Source organism: Sceloporus occidentalis, unplaced genomic scaffold (genome assembly GCF_023333645.1).
Source record: "Sceloporus occidentalis isolate IW3139 unplaced genomic scaffold, rSceOcc1.0.p SCAF_1, whole genome shotgun sequence".
Classification (NCBI taxonomy): Eukaryota; Metazoa; Chordata; class Lepidosauria; order Squamata; family Phrynosomatidae; genus Sceloporus; species Sceloporus occidentalis.
The window spans coordinates 153,021,275-153,039,320 of record NW_028316981.1 but is presented as its reverse complement, the minus strand read 5'-3'; the positions used below and the strand labels follow the sequence as shown (position 1 = coordinate 153,039,320).

General features: G+C 40.6%; 1 protein-coding gene across 2 annotated transcripts in view; it reads left to right on the top strand.

The window, feature by feature from the left end:
- Positions 1-2,216: 2,216 nt before the first annotated feature.
- The window catches only part of ATAD5 (ATPase family AAA domain containing 5), a 52,591-nt gene continuing 36,761 nt past the window's right edge, over positions 2,217-18,046 (top strand). For both annotated transcript variants that reach the window (XM_089478044.1, XM_089478036.1), the window contains exons 1-6: positions 2,217-2,321; positions 9,843-11,545; positions 11,876-11,930; positions 13,126-13,296; positions 15,154-15,295; positions 16,920-17,004. In XM_089478044.1, coding sequence (XP_089334170.1) covers positions 2,241-2,321; positions 9,843-11,545; positions 11,876-11,930; positions 13,126-13,296; positions 15,154-15,295; positions 16,920-17,004 — 2,237 coding nt within the window. In that variant the 5' untranslated portion in view covers positions 2,217-2,240. The remainder of the gene's footprint in view (positions 2,322-9,842; positions 11,546-11,875; positions 11,931-13,125; positions 13,297-15,153; positions 15,296-16,919; positions 17,005-18,046) is intronic.

Sequence of the window (18,046 nt, the reverse complement as noted above, 5' to 3'; positions counted from 1 at the left end):
CCCTCCCTCCCTCCCTCCCTCTGCTTTTTATAATGGCGGACAGTGGGGTCCGTCCACAGCAGAGGGTCCCTTAGGTCTTTTGGACTTCAACTCCCAGAAGCCCAGATAGCTTGGTCAATCGCAAGGAATCCTGGGAGATGAAGTCCAAATTAAAAAACCCAACAACATCTGAAGGACCAAAGTTTGGGAACCAGCGCTCTCTAAACTGTGGGAATAAAGTACACCTGTCCCTCCATATTCATTAGGGTTAGGGGCAGAAGACCACTGTGAATTTGGAAAAACCGCAAATAACAAAAGCCCCCCGTTTTTACCTGAGAGGACACCTCTCTAGGAATCTCTGGGTCCTACAGTGAAACGTCCGACAGACACTGACCATAGAACTGCCCTGGAGGAGCTACAAAGGCCTAGTAGAGCATTCTCTCAGGAATCTCTAGGTCCTCCAGTGCTACTTTTAGTTAAAGTTGACCATAGAGTAGCACTAGAGGAGCTAGATATTCCTAGAGAGAACATATTCACCAAATCCTTCAATAATCAAATCTCCAAATATCAAACCTGCAAATATGGAGGAATGAGTGTAGAACTGGGATGTCCTTAGCAGCCAAGGAGGGCAAGGCACCGTCAAATGGCAAAAAGGCCAAACAAAAGTTAAAAACACTCCTGGAAATATACATTCATGCTCCCTAGTCCTGCTCAAAATGGAGGACAGTTTTGGAATTCCTCCTCCTGGACAGCAGAAGCCTGAAATGGAGGACAGGTCCTGGGAAAGGAGGATGGCTGGTCATCACCCTGTGTTGCTCAGTTTTATCAATCTCAATCTGGGATTTGCAGTTTTACAGGGTCTTTTTGAGCCTTCTCTGTTCAAGAGGGCTGGCGCCTCACAAAACTGCAAATCCCAGAATCCCATAGGATGGGGCCATGGCAGTGAAAGCGGCGTCAAAGTGTGTTATTTCTTCATGGCGTAGTGGTTTGGGTGTTAGACTACCAATCTGGAGACCAGGGTTCAATTCCTTTCTCTAGTATAAAAACCCAATGGGTGACCTTGGGCAAGCCACACTCTCTCAGCCTCAGAGGATGGCAATAGCAATAGCCCTCTGAAGAAACTTGCCAAGAAAACCCTATGATAGGTTCGCCTTAGAGTCACCATGTCAAAAATGATTTGGAGGTGTACAACATATACGTTGCCCGCGTTTGTGTCTCTGTGTTGTGTGCCTTCAAGCAGTTTCTGACTTGTGGCAATCCTATCAAATCCCAGGAAACGAATGGGTCTTCAGACAAATTAAGCCTGAACTCTTGTTGGAAGCCAAGATGGCTGATGCCATCCCACTTTCTTTCTACCATGAGATGGCATGACTTCTTGGGGGGGAATGGGACAACGCTTGGCAAAGTGGAAGGCAATAGGCAAAGAGGAAGATGATGGCATTCAAGTTACTTAATGATAATAATAATAATAATAATAATAATAATAATAATAATAATGTTTATTTTTCTCCCACCTCTCCCTCGGGATTGAGGCGGCTTACAGCAGGGATAAAACACAATGTAAAATACATCACTAAAATACCTATTGTTCCCTCCCTCCCTCCCAAAACAACCCATAATAAAATCAAACATCATTAAAACAATCAAGGAATCAACAAATAAACAATAAATAAATTTGTGAGCCGCCTTTTAGGAGAAAGGCGGCATTTTTAAAAAGAAAGAAAGAAAAGAAATTTATTTATTTATTTATTTATTTGATTCCCACCCAACCCCCCAAAATGCCTCCTTTCTCCCAAGGGCCAAGACAGAGGCGGCTCACAAAAAAAACAAAGCAAGTGTAGCGCGCGCCCCGCTCTTTGGAGAAGATTGCCGCCAAGAAAGAGTGAAAGCAAAGCAAGCTAGGGGCGGGCTTTATGACTGAGAGAGAGAGAGAGAGACCGTTCTTCTCGGGGAGGCTGGTCACGTGACAAGGGCGGGAGGGACTAGGGAGGGAGGGAAGAGTCGAGGGGCGGGGCCTCGCTCTGGGCGCCCCTGTCACGTGCTCCTCCAGAGAGGCACGCCCCGCCTTCCGGGAGCTGGGGATTCGTTCTCCGCGCGCGCTTTTCAGCTTCTTCGCCCGACGGCGGGGTGGCCTCGCGCGCCTCTTCCACTGACAGCGGCCTCAAAGCCAGTCACTCAGTCCTGAGGGAAGGAGGAGGAGGAGGAGGAGGAGGAGGAGGAGGAGAGGGGCGCCTGCATTCGGGCGGCCGTTGAGGGGGAAAATGGCGGCGGCGGCGGCGGCGGCGGCGGCGGCTGCGGCTGCTGCTGCTGCTGCTGCTTCCCCCGCAGACGGGGACGTTCAGGTGAGAGACCTCCTTTCTGCGTGGCGAGGCATCTTTCCCCATCTGTCACTTAATGTAAGCCAGTTAGTCTGTCAGCTAGTGCAAAATGGCTCCCAAGAAAGGAGCGTAATAATAAATAACAACAACAACAACAATAATAACAATCTTCGTGGCCAGCCTTTCATTCAGCCTAAAGTGCCTCTAATTTAGGTCCAAACACACACACACAATGCGGAAATAACCCACTCTGAGGCCGCTTTAACTGCCCTGGCTCAGTGCTAGGGAATCCTGGGAATTGTAGTTCTGGCTCCAAAGCTCTCTCTCTCTCTCTCTCTCTCTCTAACAGAGAAGGCCCAGTGTCTCACAGAACTAGTTCCCAGAACTCCCTAGCACTGAGCCAAGGCTTAAGTTAAGGCGGTCTTAAACTGGACTGTTTCTGCAGTGCGTTTATCCTTTTGCCCCTTGTTCTGTGGCAGGAGTTTGTGTCAAGAGCTGTTCAGGGCTGCTTCCATTACTATAAGCAAATCCAGCGGTTATTTTCTTCATCCGCCTCCTCTATCAGCGGAATGACCTTCTGGAAGAGGTTCGGCAACTGAACACTCTCTCTGAATCTAAAGAGCAGTAGAGTCCAAATGCCTTGGGCCAGGCTTTCCCAGATGATATTTAAGTTGTGGATGTTAAATGATGAATTCCAGGTGTGGCTTCCAGGCACAGGAAGAAACTCTTCTAGAAGGCGGCCACAGAGCCCCCCCAAAAACCCACAGAAACCTTAGATGTGGATTGTTTCAACATCTGTATACTGTATGTTATTTGCCCTTTTAAACTGACGTTGTTTATCTGTTAATGGTTGTTGTTCCCACCTCAGTCTATGGGGAGAGGCGGATAAGAAATAAGTATCATGATTATGATTATGATTTTACTTAACTGCGCATGTCACTTTGTCCTTCAGGCACAGATTCCTTCTGCCTGCCTTAGGAAATAGAGGGACTGAGTTGGGAGGCAAGACATGGGCTCCAAGAGTGCATCCACACTGCAGACATTATGCAGTTTGACATGGCTTTAACTGCCATGGCTCAACTCTGTGGAAATCTGGGATCAGTAGTTTTGTCAGATATTTAGCTTCCTCTGTCAGAGAGCTCTGCTGCCATATCAAACTACAAATTCCAAGATTCTGCAAGATGGAGCCATGGCAGTTAAAGCCATGTCAAACGGCATTATTTCTGCAGTGCAGACGCAGGCCAAGTGATTGAAACTTCAGACAAGAACAAAAACTACAAGGTAAATATTCAATCTGTTTGACAAATCCAAACTCAGTGTCTTCTTCCTTGGTTTGATCCTTATGCAAATTTAAAGCTGAGGCCACTGGTGTCTTGGAAACACATGTTGACTAGTTTGACAGAACACTGTGTTGGTGTGCTGTTGCGTTTGCTTTCTAATGTCGTTTTAAAAGCCTGGCTAAGTTTAAAACAGCTACAGTATTTTCATACTAGACCCGTGACATTATAATTAAAGCCTCGCAAAGTGCAGCAGTCAGAATATCTGGTCTCAGTTTCTAAAAGATATGTGGAAGTGTTTTAGCTGATCTAAATGGGTTTAAATACAATCTGTTGTAGTGTCCAAGAGCTTATAATAAAATCTGATCTGCTGACCTTCACTCATTATTCTAATACTATATTGTTTTCATTAAGTTTCTCCGGTCCTGCTCTAGAGCGGCCAAACGTCTTTGGAGAAAGTCCAAAGAGTGGGCTGATTTTATCCATTTCAAATTTGTTTTTTCTTCCTTCTCATGCGCCCTCTCTATGGCAAAACAGAATTATTACAAATCATTGATTTCCGCCAATGAGAGGCGCCCGCAGCGTTTGTTCTCCACCTTCAACACTTTGCTTAAACCTCCCTCTCCTCCTGTCTCTTCATCATTCTCTCCTAATGACTTTGCTAATTATTTCATCTCTAAGATTTCCACTATTCGCTCTGAGATAGTCCCCCCCAATTCTTCTTCTGCTCTTAATCTTCTATCACCCTCGCCTAACAAATTTTCTGTGTTTCCTCCTGCCTCTTTGGATGAACTCTCTACACTTCTGAACTCTTCCAAACCTGCAACCTGTTCTCTTGATCCAATTCCTACTCGTCTTCTAATCTCTATAGCTCCCTCCTTTCTGCCCTCGCTTTTCCATATCTTCAATCTCTCTCTCTCTACAGGCTCCTTCCCGTCAGACTTCAAACATGCTCTCATTTCCCCAATTCTGAAAAAACCTTCTCTCGACCCCTCCTCTTTGTCTAGCTATCGTCCGATTTCTCTTCTTCCCTTTCTTTCTAAGGTTTTGGAACGGGTTGTTTATTCGCACTGTCTTGAGTTTCTTGAAGCCAACTCCATCTCCGATCCCTTTCAGTCTGGTTTTCGCCCAAGGCATTCTACTGAGACAGCTCTCACTAAGATTTCGAATGACCTTTTACAGGCCAAGGCTAATGGCCTTTACTCTGTACTCATCCTTCTTGATTTGTCTGCTGCCTTTGACACTGTTGATCACTGTCTTCTAGTTGATATACTTTCTGACCTTGGGTTCTCAGACTCTGTTCTCGACTGCTTTAGATCTTACTTGTCTGGCAGATCTTTTGCAGTAGTTGCAGGGGGCCAGACTTCTTCTCCTGCTCCCTTATCTGTTGGAGTTCCCCAGGGCTCTGTTCTGGGTTCCCTTCTGTTTTCTCTCTACACACTGTCCTTAGGAAAACTCATTAGCTCTCTTGGCTTTTCCGACCATCTGTACGCCGATGACACCCAGTTGTATCTTTCCGCCCCTGACCTTTCTCCAAGGCTTGAACAGCAAGTTTCGTCTTGCCTCACAGCTGTCTCGCAGTGGATGCGCCATCGGCGTTTAAAGCTCAACATGTCCAAGATGGAGCTTCTTGTCTTTCCTCCTAAGTCCACTCTTCAACACTCCTTTTCTGTCTCTGTGGACAACATTTCTGTTCAACCAGTCCAGCAAGCCCGCAGTCTTGGTTTTATCTTTGACTCTTCTCTGTCGTGTATCCCTCAGATCCAGACCACAGCCAAGGCTTGGAGATTCTTTTTGTACAATATTGCCAAAATCCGACCATATCTACTGCCAAGATCCTGGTCCATGCCCTAGTGATCTCACGACTGGATTACTGTAACGTCCTCCTGGCTGGGCTTCCTCTTTCTCACCTCCATCCTTTAATTTCTGTCCAGCATTCAGCTGCACGCATTATCACATCCGCCCACCGCTCTGACCATATCTCTCCTGTGTTGGCATCCCTTCACTGGCTCCCCCTCCCTTTCCGCATTCAGTATAAGCTCCTGCTGTCGACATTTAAAGCCCTCCATGGACTGGCCCCTCCTTACTTATCAGACCTTCTTTCTCACCTTCCCACCAGGGCCTTCCGTTCTGGTAGTCATGGTCTACTGTCCCAGCCCAGGATTTCCTCTGCCCCATCCTGGATTCAGCCCTTTTCACTTGCTGCCCCTCACTCCTGGAACCTTCTTCCCCCACAAGCAAGAGCCATCACTTCTTTAACCAGCTTCAAAACGGAGTTGAAAACCATCCTGTTCAGAGAAGCCTTCCCAGGCATTGCATAATTGTCGCTTACTATTTGATGTTCTTTTGTTGCCTGTTTATCGATCCATTTCCTGTATTGCTATGTATTGTATATGTATTATCCTACTTGAGAGTATGTATTTTCCCTGGAAAATGATTAACCACCCATTATGAAGCCAAGCCCTCCCTCCAGTCCATCTACCTTGGTCCAGGCCTCGGAGGTAGAGAGGAACTGCTGGACCTCTTACCCTTTCCCTCCACCACTCCCTTCTCCTTCTGTGTCATGTCTTTTTAGATTGTAAGCCCGAGGGCAGGGAACCGTCTAATTAAAAAGATTGCATGTACAGCGCTGTACAGCGCTTCATAAATAAAGGTTAATAATACTAATAATAAATAATAATTTGTACTTCTGCCTATACTGTACAAATTTAAATTTAAAATGCAGAAGTAAATAAATAAAAGCAAAGGGTAACCATGGATGATGTTTCTCTGTTTCTCTGGATGAACTCTCTACGCTGCTAAATTCTTCCAAACCTACTACCTGCTCTCTTGATCCTATTCCCTCCCGTCTCCTAATCTCTATAGCCCCTTCTCTCCTGCCCTCGCTCCTCTATATCTTTAATCTCTCTCTCTCTATGGGTTCCTTCCCTTCTGACTTCAAACATGCTCTCGTTTCCCCAATTCTGAAGAAACCCTCTCTCGACCCCTCTTCTTTGTCTAGCTATCGTCCAATTTCTCTTCTTCCTTTTCTTTCTAAGGTCCTAGAACGGGTCGTTTATTCTCGCTGTATTAAGTTTCTTGAAGCCAACTCCATCCTGGACCCTTTCCAGTCTGGCTTCCGCCCACGGCACTCTACAGAGAGAGACAGCCCTCACCAAGATCTCAAACGATCTCTTGCGGGCCAAGGCAAACGGCCTCTACTCTATTCTCATTCTTCTTGATTTGTCTGCAGCCTTTGACACTGTTGATCACTGTCTCCTGGTTGATTTACTTTCTGACCTTGGGTTCTCCGACTCTGCTCTCGACTGGTTTAAATCTTGCTTGTCAGACAGATCTTTTGCAGTGGTCACGGGTGGTCAGACTTCATCCTCTGTTCCCCTGTCTGTTGGAGTTCCCCAGGGCTCTGTCTTGGGTCCCCTTCTGTTCTCTCTATACACACTGTCCCTAGGTAAACTCATCAGTTCTTTTGGTTTCTCCTATCATCTGTACGCTGACGACACTCAGCTGTATCTCTCCACCCCTGACCTTTCGACGGGGCTTGAACAGCAAGTTTCTTCTTGTCTGACTGCCATCTCTCAGTGGATGCGGCTTCGGCGCTTGAAGCTCAACATGTCTAAGACTGAGCTTCTTGTCTTTCCACCTAAACCCACCCTTCACTATTCCTTTTCTTTTTCTGTCAACGACACTTCTATTCAACCGGTTCATCAAGCCCGCAGTCTTGGCTTCATTTTTGACTCTTCTCTGTCATTTATTCCCCAGATCCAGGCCACCGCCAAGGCCTGTAGATTCTTTCTCCACAACATTGCCAAGAGCCATCCATTCCTCTCAGCCTCTACTGCCAAGACTCTGGTCCATGCCCTAGTGGTATCACGACTAGATTATTGTAACCTTCTTGTGACAGGGCTTCCTCTTTCACACCTCCATCCTTTAATCTCTGTCCAGTATTCAGCTGCCTGTATTGTCACATCCGCTCACCGCTTTGACCATGTTTCACCTCTTTTATCCTCCCTTCATTGGCTCCCCTTCCCCTTCCGCATCCGGTACAAGCTTTTATTTTTGACTTTCAAAGCCCTCCATGGATTGGCCCCTCCTTACTTATCTGACCTTCTTTCTCCCTACATTCCTACTCGCACCCTCCGCTCTTATAGTCAAGGTCTCCTGTCACAGTGTAGGACTACCACTGCTTCCTCCCGAATTCGTCCCTTCTCGCTTGCTGCCCCTTACTCCTGGAACCTTCTTCCCCCACATGCACACCTCATCACTTCTCTACCCAGTTTCAAAACTGAGTTAAAGACTATATTGTTTAGAGAAGCATTCCCAGAGGCTAGCCCCTCTCTGACCCAGGAAGCCTCCTTTCAACCATTAATTAAGAAGCCAAGCACTTCCTCCAGTCCATCTGCCTTGGTCCAGGCCTCGGAGGTGGAGAACTGCTGGACCTGATCCCATTCCCCACCACCACTCCCTTCTCGTTTTGTGTCGTGTCTTCTTAGATTGTAAGCCTGAGGGCAGGGAACCGTCTAACTAAAAGATTGTATGTACAGCGCTGTGTAAATTTACAGTGCTTTATAAATAAAGGTTAATAACAATAATAATAATAATAATGTTGTGATGCACTAGTAGTACCTAACGTAAAGGGCTGTTGTGTTTTATTCTTAATGACAGTACTGTATGACATATTCCGTTTTAGTATCTCTGAAGACTCACACCTTAAGACTACAATCCTGTTTAGATGTATCTAACTGAACTTTATTAAAACCTTAGGGAGTAGTTCCTGGAATTTAAATATTTTAAACGAAACATACCATTGCTCACTGGAATTTATCTACACTTAAGAGATGTTTTCTTTAAAGGTTTTGGCAGCTCTTCCATCTCTTTCCCCAATGAAAATTTAGCAATTCATCACTTTCAAGGTATCACAGTGGTAGAAAGTGGTGTTCCTTGTTCTAGGGCTTCCACATTCCATTCCACACTTTCTATACTAGCTAAGCTTGCATCTACACTGCACAATGAATCCAGATTGACAACACTCTAATTGTCATGACTTAATGCTATGGAATCCTGAGGTGTGTAGTTTTGTCTTTATTTAGACTCTATTTAGTCTTCTCTATCTAAATACCACAACAGACGACAGAACCCAGGATTCCATAACAACCATGTTAAAGTAATGTCCAACAGCATTATTTCTGCATTGTGCCAGCATTGTAAGTTTATATGCAGCAGAGATGAGACATTTCTTTCATCTCTTCAGATAATAACAGAAAAGTCTGGTAACTCCTTAAAAACTAATAGACATAGTGGTTTTCATGAACTAGGGACTGCTTCATCATTTAGTTCATGAGCAGTTAAAACTAGCTGTGCCCATTCCTTGAGACATCTAACCTGGCTATGGTGACACCCATTTGGACTACTTAACAAACTATGTGGGGCTGCCTTTGGAAACTGTTCAGAAATTTCAATGGAGCCAAAATGCTGACCAGGGCAAGTTATAGGAAGCATAGAACTCGCTTGTTCAAACAGCTTCACTGGCTACCGGTTCATTTCCAGGCACAGTTCACAGTAATCGTTGTGAGCTATAAAGCCCTATACAGTTTAAGTCCAGAATATTTGAATAACTGTATCTCCCCATATGAACCTGCCAGAGCTGTAAGATCATCAGAAGAAGGCTTTCCCTCGGTCCTGCCACTATAGCAGGCTTGCCTGGTGAGGACACGAGAGAGAGCCTTCTCAGTGGCTGCTCTCACCCTCTGGAACTCCCTTCCATGAGAGGCCAGGCTGGCTCCGTCCCTGCTTGCCTTTCATTACCAGGCAAAGATGTTTTTATTCAAGCATGCTTTTAATGGTTAGGAAGAGAAAGTTCTTATTTAAATGTATGTTTTATTTGTTTTAAACTTTTGTATGATTTTAAATCAGTTTTATAATGTTTTAATGTGGTGGTTTTAAATTGGTTTTAAAACTTTTTATAAATGTTTTTAATTTGTTCTGTAAGCCGCCTTGGTTCCTGTCCTGGGAGAAAGGCAGGACATAAATAAAGTTAAATAAATAAATAACTTGTCTTAATGACCCCTTTAAAGTTGGAATATAAAGCACTTTTTTGTTAAAAGCATAACAAGCATGTTAAGCAATTGGGGTTTTGAATAAGGAAGAAGATATATGAGCAAGGTAAAGATGTGCACATTTCTAAAGTATATAGATAGAGCATTTCTAAAGATATAGCTGTTCTATTATTGTTCTGTTATGCAAACAATTCTCTTTTTCCTTCTCTTTATAGCCATGTAAAAAACGAAAAGAAGATGATCCTTCTATTAAAGCAATTACAAAATATTTTTCACCTTTAGAAAAAAATGTTGATAGAGTGGCGTCACCTCCAAAGCCTAACAATATAATGGACTATTTTAAAAAAACATCTCTTACAAATGAGAAGATTGTTTCACCTGTAACAGAGAAAGAAAGCAAAACAACCAGTTTATCTTTGGAAAATTCTTCAAAATCTTCAACAAGGCTTAAGCGAAGGGGAAAGAGGTGCAATTTAACCAATACATTAAAAGATGTGAAAACACTTGACGTATTGATAGAAATTAATAGCGATGATAGTAGAGAAATACTGAGTCCAGAGGAAAAAGATCCTAAAGCTAGTTCCATTAGTCCCAATGTTTCTACATTGCTTGGCCCCACAACTGTAGAAGAAACGTTAAATGCTTGCAGCAAGAACCCTGTCAGCATGGTTGGCTTCAAAAATCAAGAAGAAAAAATTAAGATGGAGGGAGATAAAATAAAGGCTAATGTAAAAAGATCAAAGAAAAGGAAACATAAAGATGAGAGTGACTTGTCTGAAAGTTTTGTCATTGAAACCCAACACAAGGATCTGTATAAAGTGGTTGATGAGAAGCAAGTTGTTAATGAATATGAGCATAAAAACTTAGTAAATATTCAAGATAATGACACTAGTGCTCGTGAGACACCACAAGTAAATGACAATACTGTGACTATATCATTTGAGGACTTTCTAAAAAGTCAAAGAGAAAATAAAGTTGATCACATTCCAAAAGCACAAACATTGGATAATTGCATTGCATGTGATGAATCAGACAAATGTGAAGAGATTCAGCAGTTACCACTTAAGAAAGTCACTGTCCTTGCACAAATCCATTCTGTCCCCCCAAAATCATCTTCTCAGAAAATAGCCTCAATTTTTTTAAAGCAGAAACCCAAGAAAGTTAAAAGACAAAGCAGTCCATTAGCCTCAGAGGCGGAAGTTACTGAACACATGACTCAGAAAAGAAAATCTAACGTGGTGATAGCAGAAGAAGAGTTAGAACTGGCTATATTGGAAACTTCAGGTTCAGAGGCTGCGAAGTCTAAGTGCACTGCAGAAGAAAGGTACCAGTTTATGAAAGCTTTTAAACAACCAGAATCTGAAACAGTGAAGACTGGAGCTAAAAGGGGGTCTGGTAAGCAAAAGGAAGCAGGAGGAAAATCTTTAAAACACAGTCTGGAAATGGAAGAAGGTGAGGATGTTTCTAATGAAAAGCTAGAAAATGAAGTATCAACTGTTAATACTAACAGCAGTTCCCATGATAAAGATAGCAAAAGTGACAGTGGCAGAGTAAGAAGTGACAAGCTCAAGAGGAAAAAGAAGATACCGAAAACAAAGGAGAAAGATTTAAATATAAATACCAACCAGAAAGGTGAAGTTAATGATGAAATTAAAGCAGGGACATCAAATGAGATTCGCAACAAACTAACTCAGAAAAATAAGGGATTGAGGAGAAGTCCACGACAAAAAAAAGACAAAGATATGATACAGTGTACACCAGAAAAAGCAGAGATTACTGAGGCTGTTACAGAAAGCACACCACCTGCTATCCCTCTGCAGGCTTCAACTCCAAAAACAAACAACAGGATGCTTAGTAAAAGTAATCTGTATAAAGCTGAGATGATTATTGAATCTTTGGATTCAAAGAGCCCAATAAGGTAAAATTATATTTAAATTCTTTCTAGAGTACAAGAATCTTTTGTTTTAATGCAGTGCTGCTCAGACCTGGACCAGTGCCAGTCCCTGAGCTATTGCTGATCCTTGGTAAATTTCCAGGAAAGAAAAATCATTGTAGACAATGGGCACAAATATGGTGCCATTCTGTGGCATATTGGAAGAAAATAATTGCCAGGCCTCCATATCAGATAGTTTGCAAAACAGTGTTTCTAATACATACTTTTTATCTAGAAATGTCAGCTCTAAATGTATGCAACTAGGATATTTTTAAAAATGGTATTAAGTGGGATCTTTTTTTTTTTCTTATTCAGGATGAAATTTACCAGAATTAGTATAGCTGAGCGATTTATGAAACAGAATATAAAGGTATTGTATTGAATTAATCTGACTATAATTAAACTTCATGTTGAAAAATACATTGATGCAGTTGAATTAAGTATTCCTTGGTGAAGTTGTAAAATTTGAATGGGGTGTAGGGTACCTGTTTTGTGCACCAAAGAGGCTATTTAAATGATGCTGTTCCTCCCCTTCAAGCCCAGACATTTTTATACAATGCTTATGAATGCCCTTGTTCTACCCTTTTCATTGCAAATAGAATGTTACACTTGAATTGGGAAGTACCATCTTCGTGACCCCTTGATCCAAATTCCGCTTTGAAATAACTGCAGAACTGCACAGCGGTTATGTTTACACATATAAATGGGATGTATGAGGAGGACAAAAGTATAGCCTTTCTAGTCTTTCCATGCTTAGAAATATTGAGTGAAAACTATTGTCTGTAAAGGCTTGCCATAGGTGAACTACTGGAGTATTTTTAGAAGTAATACACAATAGTTCTTTGATGAAGTTTTTTTTTTTAAAAAAAAGCCTATATCTTTCACATTTTCTAATTTCAAGATTTTTCTGGATTTAGAAATTAAAATATGAGTCAAAGCCTTATGACATGACCAGCTAGGAACCCTGATTTATGTACTTCTGCTTGCATCAGGAACAGCTAAACAAACCATTGTTTTTCTGCCATATGAATACAGGTGGCTATCCTTTGATTTGTTGTAAAAGAGGCAAAAAAGTAAAAAGCAAATCCTTATATCATTATTCTGGCTTTTGGAAATGAACAAAACAGAAAAGGGTTTTTTGTCCACATATATAAGAGGATAAGTGACCTATGGAACAAAATTCCATGGTTTTCTGACTTATGTCATATGAATTTGCTTATGGTATCACGACAGCATATCACACAGCTCTCCAGATATGGTTGGATTACAACTCCTAGCAGTGTTTCAGATCCAAAGGTGTCCTACTTGTGCGGAAAGCGCTTTGTTCATGTACTGTAGGGTGCCTCACTTTTTGCCAATTCTCCCTACATGCTGTAACTCCCTTCGTCATATCCCATACTATTCCAGATGGTCTCCCACCTCTCAGAATCAATGGGAGGGTAACTACTCCAGGTAGAGGGAACTGGAAAAAATTGCACCGGGCGGGCAAAGTAACTTCTGCAGAGCCACAATTTGTCTTTGCAGTACTTATGACCAAGTAATTATTAATTTTAATTTTATGGTAGGTGAACACCAACTCTAACAACATGTCCAAAGCAAAGAAATTAGTTGAGAAAGCAAAGGTTCTACAACATAACCGAAAAACCAGGATTGTTGAAGATACATTACATACACCTTTGAGACGTTCATCTAGACAGCAGGCAATCGCTGATAGGAAAAGGTCACAGAACATGGAAGTAAGTTTGTAAAATCTAGGCTATATATGAAATCCTTTTTGGCTTTGTAACTGATGTGCCCTAAATAGTCTTCTGTCTTGTAGTATCAGACTGTTTAAACAGACTTGTAGTGATAGAGCATAAATATTACAGTGAATTATTTAAAAATGGGTGAATATCAACACTATTGGGTAAAAGCTGACAGTCTCAGACTAATTTTATGAATAATACCAAGTAGACACATTTTAAGTGACTGTCACTGATGTTCTCAAGCATCCATAGAATTTGGGCTTGTCTGTATATATGAGTGTGAATATTTGTCGTAAAATAGTATGTAAAATTTCATTACACCCTGAATTTGAATGATTTTAAATCAAGGTTAAGCAAAAATTTTGAAGCAATGATTACTGAATTTTTCAGTAAAAATAAAGTAGGCTTTCTAGGAAGGATTGCATTATTACTAACTATTTCTGGAGCAGTTTAATACTCAGAGTAACTTCCAATCCACATTGTGCTTGCCTAGGAAGCTAGGCTGCCAGGCTACCTTTTTTCTGTATGGGTCGTTGAGGGTAAGGACAAATGCTTGTTCAGGACTGCCAAATGAATTTATGGGTGAGCAGGAATTTTGCTCATGTCACCAGTATTCTGAAAATGTGCATACTCATTCTAGAGGAGGGATCAGCTTCAGCTAATTATAGGAAGATGTTTGTCTGAAAAAATGTTCAATTAAAATTTAATAACAAAAAATAGGCACATTACAGTGCTATCCAAATGTGTGCTGGGCTCTAATGACATCACAGGTACAAGAAAGCATGTGTTTTCTCTTTCATGTTCTTATTGGGGAAACCTCCATGACTGCACTGAGGTCAAGGGTATTAGTGTTTATTCAGTAGTTAAGTGAATGGCAAATGCCCTTTCCATATAGGGCTTCACACGCATACTAAAATTGCATCAAGGTATAAAACTATAATAATTTGTAAGAGAAACTTTACATTAGGAAGTATTATGTGATTTCTTTTACAAATCTGAGGAAAAAAATGTCAAGAGAAAAATATGTGTATGCAAGTGCTAGGGAACAGGTGATTAAATGTTTTTACTGCAGGTTGAGTCTCCATTTTCAGAATTCGAAAATAAAAAATATTCCAAAAAAACCCCAAAACTTTTTCATGGGTGGCTGAGAGAGTGACACCTTTCCTTTCTAATGGTTCAGTGTATATAGAATTTGTTTCATACACAAAATTATTAAAATATTGTATAAAATTACCTTCAGGTCATGTGTATAAGTTATATATGAAACATAAATGAATGCTGTGTTTAGACTTGACTCCCTTTTTCAAGATAATCTCATTATGTACATATATTCAAATATGCAAATATATATGCTAATTCCAAAATCCAAAACAATCTGAAATCCAGAATACTTCTGGTCTCAAGCATTTCAGATAAGAGAGACTCAGGGGTGAAACAGATGGTCAAAAAGAGCCGGCTTCCTAGCTGACTGGGGGTGTGGCATTCAGATAGTAGCACAGCCCAAATCTGCCGGGAAGCCAAACAGCTGACTGCATATGGGGCGGATCCATGGCATTTCGGCAGCACAGCATTTACATATGGTGCACCGAAGAAACACTCAAAAAATGCTACAGCAAAAAGCACACTTTCCCCAGTGCAAAAAGAAGCCGCTTTCTGCCACTCCTTTTTGCGCTGGGAAAAGGCTGTGTTGGGGACATGGCGTGTGGTTGCTGCGGCCTCAACCCAGCAAGCAAAGGGGCAGTGGGAAGCCGCCCCTTACCAGCTGTCTGTTTCATCCCTCAGTCTGTAGTGTAAAAAGTCTGCAACTTTTTCTGTCAGTAATAAAGTATTTATTCCATTTACGTTCAGGATTCAGTAATTATTTTGGATTCATGCACAAGCAATATCGCTACTGCTGTAGGAAGTGTGGACAAACAAAGGAAACTCCAAAATCTGAATGATGTATTGGGGAAAAAGGCTGGAAATGTGAAGGCAACAAAGAAATCAAATGGTATATAATTTTACCTAATTACAGAGTATTAACTACCCACCCCTCGGATTTCTGTTTCTTCTACTGAGCAATTAACAGGAATGTCCATAGCTCCTTTCCCTACCTAAATGGAACACCAAGTGTAGAAGGACATATTTCAAAGCCAACAATTTTACTTTAAGACTGGTATCATAATCTCATTAAGTGTTTATATTTTTCTCCTGTTTAGGCACAGGTCCTTGTAAAAGTATAAGAAATGCAGAATTTTTATAACTGAGCACAAAATTCACGGATTGTTGTATCTATTTAGTAGCTACTTCTGTGTTATTTCTTTTAGTTTTATCTTGTTTTGACAATTCGTACAGTTTGAGTCTCTCTTATCCAGAATTCTAAAATCTGTAGTATTCAAAAAAACCAACCAACCATTTTTTTCATTGCTGGCTGAGATAATGACACCTTTGGTTTCTGATGGTTCAGTGTTCATGCTCAAAATTCTTTAAAATATTGTATAGAATTACTTTCAGTCTATGTGTATATAGTGAATGTGAAATCCAAGTTTTGTGTATAGATTTGGATCCCAACTACAAGAGATCTACTCATGTACGTTTATGCAAACACAGATATCTTGAAATCCAAAATTCAAAACACTTCTTTTTTCCAAGCATTTCAGATAGGGACCCAGCCTGTACAAACATTTCTCCTGTAATGTGTGCAAATTTGAGGACAGATTTCCAAGTTAACATGAGAAAACATACAACATGTTTAATAATCTATGAACCTACTATCATAAGTGGGATAGTAGGTTTTTCGGGCACACTACACATTGGAAATAAGATATCAGAATTCCTGTCTACATTTTTCAAAAATTTGCTTGGGGATGAATTCTTTTTTTATATATATAATATATTTTTATTTCATTTATATACAAACATTATTACAAAAACAAAGATGGGTTTAAAGTAATTGCATTTTTCAGTCACAATTCACCTTTGCCTTCTTTACTTCCAAATTAGTCATCTAACCACATAAAAGATTATTATCCTTAGTGAATGTTATCCTGTATTGCATGTTATCATTTCCCCTTTCAGTTACACATTACATTGAGTTCTTATTTATCTTATTCTTTTTTATATGTAGAAATGAATCTTTACCTATTGGTATGAATATTAAATTATATCTGTAAATAATCACAAAACAAGTTGTGTGTGTGTGTGTGTGTGTTTGCCTTGTGCCTCCTCTTCTAACCTAGATGATTATATTTAGTTATTTCCACCAAATTAATATTTTTCTTTACTGCTGTTTGTGTTTATCTCTACTGTTCAATAAATGTATTTAGTATCTTGGGGAGCAATTCTGATAAATCTTTCCCCTGTGCTGTGTTTTGATAGAAGTTTCCAATTTCTTTGTCCTGTATATGTGATCTTGAACCATTGAAACATGTTTAATTATAAACTAAAAATACTGTACTGTTGTTGCACTATGAAGGGAATGAAATTGTGTACTTCAAAAATTAATTGTTAAGAATATAAAAGGTTAATGTTTATGTGGCTAACTGCATGTATCTTTGTTCCTTCTGCTGTTTCATGTTGTAATACAGTTATGCTGTAGTGACATCTGCTAATCCAGAAATATGTTATGTTTAAAGGAAAAGAAAACATATCTTCCTTACAAAGGAAAAAAATCAAGAAGCCTACAGAGGAAGAAGCTATTACCATATTACATGTAAACAGGTAAGTCCACTATAGAATAATGGGAAGATTAAATGTTTATGGGAATCAATAATTTCTAATTATACTCTGAAAATGAAAATGACATTTGCTGCTACAAGTTTATCCCTCTGGTCAGGGATAGTCTCACCCCTCAACTTTCATGTGCTACATAGAGTTGAGCCTGTGGAGGGAATTGGTATTTGTGGAAACACCCTTGTGCCTGAAGAACTGTCACCATCACACACACAAAAAGGTGGGAATGTAGGTGAGGGGAGCTTAATTGGGATCCTGTGACCATTCAGGTTTCATTCCCATTCCTTGTGACAGTGCAAACATATGTCTGCAAAAAAAAATGTTAAAAATAAAAGCGTCCTGTTGGAGTAAGTGCGAAGTCCTTGCTGCTTTGCTCCATCTGCCAGTGCAGATGAGTAACTCAAAAGCAATCATGATACAGCCACATAATAAAGTCAGGTAATATGGAACACATGTAGCTATCTTACTCATCCTATGTCTGAGGAGCTATAAACTTTGTGGTTAATAGTTGAACTGTTTTAGTGGGAAAAACTAGGTTTAAAACCATGTTCAGACATAAAGTTCACTGGATAAACCTACTCCTTGGAAGAAAGGCATGGTGATATTATAACATAAATATGATTAGTATAAAAATGGAAATTTTGTGAAGGGTGCAATAAAACAAGCAATTGTATTTCACAAAGTAAAGAGTGGAAGATTCTGCTTGCTATTACCACCTAAATGTTGCTACTGATCAACCAGACACTTATGGGAGAGGCAATGCTGGCTAAAATGATGTGGGCCAGGCACAATGATAGTCATTCTGAGGCTGATCATTGCCAGTTCTTCTCTGACAGTTGAGCTGCACAACTGTTTTTCCTACAACTTGAGCATAAATTAAATTGTTAATATATTCCACTGTCATTAGCACTGCATTGTGGCTGTCAGTATAATGGAACTGTAAAATCACACTAAATAATTCACACTAGTTTTGATTAAGTGTTCATTGCCATTATTTTAAAATAATTATTTGTACTCTCAAAATGAAAGG